The sequence below is a fragment of the Limanda limanda genome, chromosome 7, assembly GCF_963576545.1.
Source record: "Limanda limanda chromosome 7, fLimLim1.1, whole genome shotgun sequence".
Classification (NCBI taxonomy): Eukaryota; Metazoa; Chordata; class Actinopteri; order Pleuronectiformes; family Pleuronectidae; genus Limanda; species Limanda limanda.
This window is the reverse complement of record NC_083642.1, coordinates 15,034,880-15,039,879: the sequence shown is the minus strand read 5'-3', so window position 1 is coordinate 15,039,879 and position 5,000 is coordinate 15,034,880. Positions and strand designations below refer to the sequence as shown.

Here is a 5,000-nt window from a genome sequence, read left to right as displayed (position 1 = left end):
GACATTTCACATCTGCTCCGGCTTAATGCAAAACGCTCACGTTCAGTAGTAGCTGGAACTGTTCCTCCTTGTTTCGTACTGGCCTCGAGGACATTCTGTCCTTTGGCAACAGATGAAGCACAAAGTCCGAAGTCTTCATCAATGTGACAGAATTCTTATGTTCATCTGATTAGAGGCTTCAACTCGCTGATTAGAGGCAAATCAAGTGTTTATTTTCCACCACTTGACTAATGTTATTCAAACCAATGAGACATATTAGCTTGGATTCATCTTAAATATTTTCTTGGACATTGTAATAATTTAACAGCCAATATGGACAACGTATTATAATAAAACTATTTCAATGTATATATGGTCAGGTTAGTGCCTTCCCAAATTGCTTTAGTCTTGGGGATTACTCTTATCTTTTGGAAATTCACTTGATATGGCTATTACACATATCATAATCAGTTTGTCACTCATTGGTAGTGGAATCCTTTTCTACCTAACAATTTTGCAGTTTCTTAAATGTGAGTTGGAATGATCACATTGGCTTTCTTTCTCTCCTCAACCTTCACTTACGTTATTCTTATGTGTAAATAAATACATTTTTGAAAAATTGATGGGTCAATACTCAGACCTTGTGTTCAACAATCTGAGGCAGTTTATTAGAAATGTATGCTTGAACTCCCACAGCATAATAAACTCAAAAGTGTTCAACACAGGTTGAAATAAACACAAGAAAGCCTCAAAATCGTAGTTTTAGTGTATGTGACATTTACAACCTCCACTATTTTAACTACTTGGGAACTTTTGGGTAACTACATAAGATTTCTTCCCTCTACGCAATATGCTTCTGGAAGAAAATTAACTTGTGTACCTGTGACAATGTGCAATGTTTGGTACACTGACAGACCGGAAAACTCACCTTCTCAAAAGGTACTATATGCAAAGTTTCAAACACTCTTCTACCATAATCTCAACACAACTGCTGCACAAGCATATCTGTTTATTATTCTAAATGCTGAAATATGATGACAACCTGATTTTGTTTAACATTTTCAGATCCTGGCATACATTGGAAAATCCAGCGCAAGCAGAACTCAGGTTCTGTTTTAAATTAACAAACATTATAAGTGCAATTTACAATACAAACATTAAAGGGGGGGAAATCTGTCATTAAAAAAATCTACTTTTTTTGAAAATAGGCATTTTAAGTTGTTTTCCTTTCTTCATTAATAATCACAATGATCAATTCTTAGCCCGACATCGCAAATAAAAAGAGACGCTGTAAGACATCAGCACATCTCATTACAGTCATTTAACAATAACATTTTCATTTGAACAGAATTGTCCATGCAGAACAGAACACCAAAGCACAGCACTGTATGTCGCTACGGATCTGTGTGCATGTCTCTATCCAACAGTCACTCCTAGTCACTCCTTGAGCGGCTTCGCTTTGGAAACAGCGTGGAGAGATGACGTTTCTTCTCCAACGTGGTTGCCAACTCGTGCCCAGTCTCTCTCCTCAACAGACATACAACTTGCTTTGTTTGCTAGTGCCGTGGCTTTCGTAATGACCTACTCAAGGTCGGGAATTTCTGAAACAGAGAGAAAATTTAAGATGTGATGCGTGTCAACAGCATTAGAATTGAATCTCATAATTGACGTATTACAGCGGATAACATTGTTAGACAGCTCATTTGGTATAGAACTTACATTCAGCTTCACCGTCTGGAGACTGCTGCAACAAAAAGCAGAAGTCACAATTACATTTCTTCCTAAACGTCTTTATATTCACTTGATTAAAATACACCGCTCACTGTAATAAATAATACGAACCATATCAAAAATGTAATATATGTGAAACAACATTATTTACCTCATCTAGATCACATAGATCATCTCCTTCCATGCCGTTCATCATCTAGAGAAACCCCCAAAAGAGACAGCAATCAGTTTGTCGGCACTAAAGTACATCTGGACATACTCACACTTGACGCACTGGGCATATTGAAGGGGCTTACCTCTGAGAATTTGTCATATCTCGACAAATCCTCATCCGAGTCATCTTCCCAGTCTTTCCAGTTACTGAAATCCACACTCAGCCAGTTGCACTAAGAGATGATAGATTCAAATGTTTGAGCAAGGCGATATTTGGGATGTACTCACTTTACTCCAGCTGATATTTACAAGGTGTACAGATAGAGGGCATTCTATACTTAGAATTGGTGTGCAACACATCGAAACCAAAAGGTTGACACTATTGTGGATCCACAAGTCTTTTAATGGCAGAAGTTTACCTTTGGCTTGTCTTTGGTGAGTCGTGGCCATGGTTTCCCACCCTCTGCTTTTTGCAAACGACACAACACAGACCTGCCAGTGCGTCTGTGTTTAGATCCCTGAAGGTAACAGAAAGAGTTTGATGAAGGGTTTAAAACAGATACAACACATGGTGGAGCTACAACTATGACTACAAGTGATAGAAAACATACTTTGGGGTCGATCTCTGCGAAAAGGTCCAATGTATTTTCGTGCTTGATTTTATCTGCTCCAGCAAGACAGCTGTAAGAAGAAATGGAAAAGGAAACCTGATATTTCACATTCAACTACAACTGAAGACAACAATTCTGTTCATACACTATTAAACACTTGGCCAATGGAGCTAGGCTACAGCATAAATAAAGATTTATTTTCCACCTAACAATAAGCCATAGAACAACATATCAACATTTACTGTACTCAGGGTTAACGCTGAAATAGTGAAGCAGAGCAAAGTAATACTGGTTTTAGTAGAAGTATGTTCAGGCCGCTCTCCAAAGTCCAGAGAATTAGGGACGAAACTTTATCGGCAGTTTTCCTTTCACACAGAGAGTACGGAGATTCTCCGGAGTTCAGTGCATGTCTGAAAGCAGCTTCAGTGTGTTTTTGCTTTATGCTCATTTTGTTGCTAGGTGTTGAAATTGTGTTTGGTTAAGGTAAAAATTATTTTCAATAGCTTTTAGCCAACTTTCTTCCTGTTAAGTGGGTATGCTACATGTGTATGTGGCTACATGTTTAGCATGCCTTACAATGGTTTACAATATGACGCTGCCCCAGGACCTCGGGCTAAAACAGATCTTGTTTTTTTTTTACTGCATTTTTGATGTTTGATCTACACCGTAAAAGCAGGTGTATGTGCAGCTTCACGCCAACGTTCATCTGCTCAAGGGGGAAATGTGCACACTTTAAATCTCTGCTTAAGACAAAATGATTTTATGACATCACAAGTCTGGAACCTGATTTGAGACCTTTTGCAAATGAACTCAGTGTGACGTGGAAACTAGAAACTTCCTAGGAACCCACACACCTAGTACGGACTTAGGATCCCATATACATATACAGGGTCTGGATTATTCAAATAAGGGATAAAGTTTCTTAAGATAATAGTGGTCAGTTAATGAGTAATCAATGCTACTTACCAAAAATCTATTTTGGTCTTGTCGAACTGTACCTTCACCTCCTTACTGTCCTCCACGCAGAACTCTACATAAACACAGTCCCGTCTGTCGTACCACTTAGCTGCTGCAGGCTGCCTGGTGACAAAGAGGAGAGAGAGAGGGAATAAGTGACATGAGGACAATCTTACATCTTGATCTGACAGAGGGATGTGTGTGTCGGGTGTATAATGTTCATATTCTGCTCTAATGATTCACGTTCACAGGTTGCAGTTCATCTCAGGTCATGCTTGATGATGGAAGCTTCACTCATTCATTCAAGAACAGCCTGAGAGCCTGAAAAGCACCCATCATTATTTGATCCAATAACTAGTTTTGTGTGATAAGAACACTTATCACGATACGCCCTAATCAAAATGGTGGATCCTCCTATACTACATTACAGATAGTAGACATATACCACAGCCACAATTAGATTAGCGCAATTAGAGAGTTGGAAAAGGCTTCCTCCGCAGTGAGGTCTATAGTTATACAGATGGGAGCCATATGGTTTGGAGGTGTACGTTCCTTCGTAGTGGGGCAGCTTGTGGTAGAAGACACGTTCTCCTCGGTGAGCACCTCAGAGTAGAAACGAAAGCTAACACAAGCTTTCGTTTCCCCGGCTAATCATGACACCGGGCTTTTGCAGCGCTAGCATTACCCCCGTCATGTTGGTTGGAATTAGCCTGCTAGCTAACGTCACCTCAGCTAACGCAAGTAAACAAAAGTAGTATGTATTTCGACTTGTGGCTGTGACAGTTTGCAATGTGCCTACGGTAATTTAGCTGTGGGTATTTTTTTTTCTTTTTTTAAATGACGTGTTGTGCCTTTTTAGTCCGGCACTCGCCTAGGCTAACTCGTGTGCTAGCTCCCCTGGCTAACGTCAGCAGGCGGATCCACTACACTGCAGCAAAGACTTTACGCTAGCTAGCAACGACCTTCCGCGGGCACGCAGTGAACACTTACATCTTCACAGGGGAATGAAGGTCTCTCTTCGGTGCACGATATGGTTTCACAGCGTCAGCAGGCTGCAGCTAAAAGATCCGTGAAACCGCGTTAGTGGAGTTAGCTCAGTGACGTGCACACCGACAGCTGGATCACGTGCTTTGGCTCCGGCGTGACGTCAAGGGGTTTCACCAGCGTGCATGAGACGCGACCACTGGAGCCAGAAACCATCAGGGGCAGATTTTCACTGAGGGGAGACAGGTCAGGTGTAAGACATTGGTAATAATGTGATTGTACCATGTGCATCATTCAAAGAACGATGCACGTTATTAGAGGAGGGATAAAGTGAATGTTAGAGAACACTGGTCCCAGGTTTCATGCATTATCTGGGTCTGGATACTTTGATAGATCACACTTCAGTTTCGAACATTTGCAAGATATATGGCCTGCCACTCATAACTGTATTATGAGACTTTCTTATATCATGTATAATATAGTTCTTATAATAAGTGCATGGTCCAGCTGAGGTGCATCAACTATCCTCCTCCAGACTTGTATAGGTGTCAAAAAAATATAGTTTTAAGGCCATGAATTGGAAAT

At 40.5% G+C, this 5,000-nt stretch overlaps 1 protein-coding gene across 2 annotated transcripts; it reads right to left on the bottom strand.

Annotated features, from left to right (window-relative positions):
• Window positions 1-620: 620 nt before the first annotated feature.
• On the bottom strand, window positions 621-4,555 carry ptges3a (prostaglandin E synthase 3a (cytosolic)). 2 transcript variants are annotated; one of them, XM_061074894.1, is made up of 8 exons: window positions 4,422-4,555; window positions 3,441-3,554; window positions 2,475-2,544; window positions 2,283-2,381; window positions 2,007-2,096; window positions 1,862-1,906; window positions 1,699-1,723; window positions 621-1,580 (listed from the first exon to the last, which is right to left on the bottom strand). In XM_061074894.1, coding segments are annotated over exons 1-8 (447 nt in total). In that variant the 5' UTR covers window positions 4,424-4,555; the 3' UTR covers window positions 621-1,578. The 2 variants fall into 2 exon arrangements, with proteins under 2 accessions (XP_060930877.1, XP_060930878.1); XM_061074895.1 differs by having other exon boundaries at window positions 1,699-1,720.
• Between the last annotated feature and the right edge of the window lie 445 nt (window positions 4,556-5,000).

Excerpts from the sequence above, each read along its gene's own strand:
- ptges3a (XM_061074894.1), bottom strand. Across the intron at positions 2,382-2,474 it reads TCGCAGAGATCGACCCCAAA|GGATCTAAACACAGACGCAC; the intron begins GTATGTTTTCTA and ends TGTTACCTTCAG. Across the intron at positions 2,097-2,282 it reads TCACCAAAGACAAGCCAAAG|TGCAACTGGCTGAGTGTGGA; the intron begins GTAAACTTCTGC and ends ATCATCTCTTAG.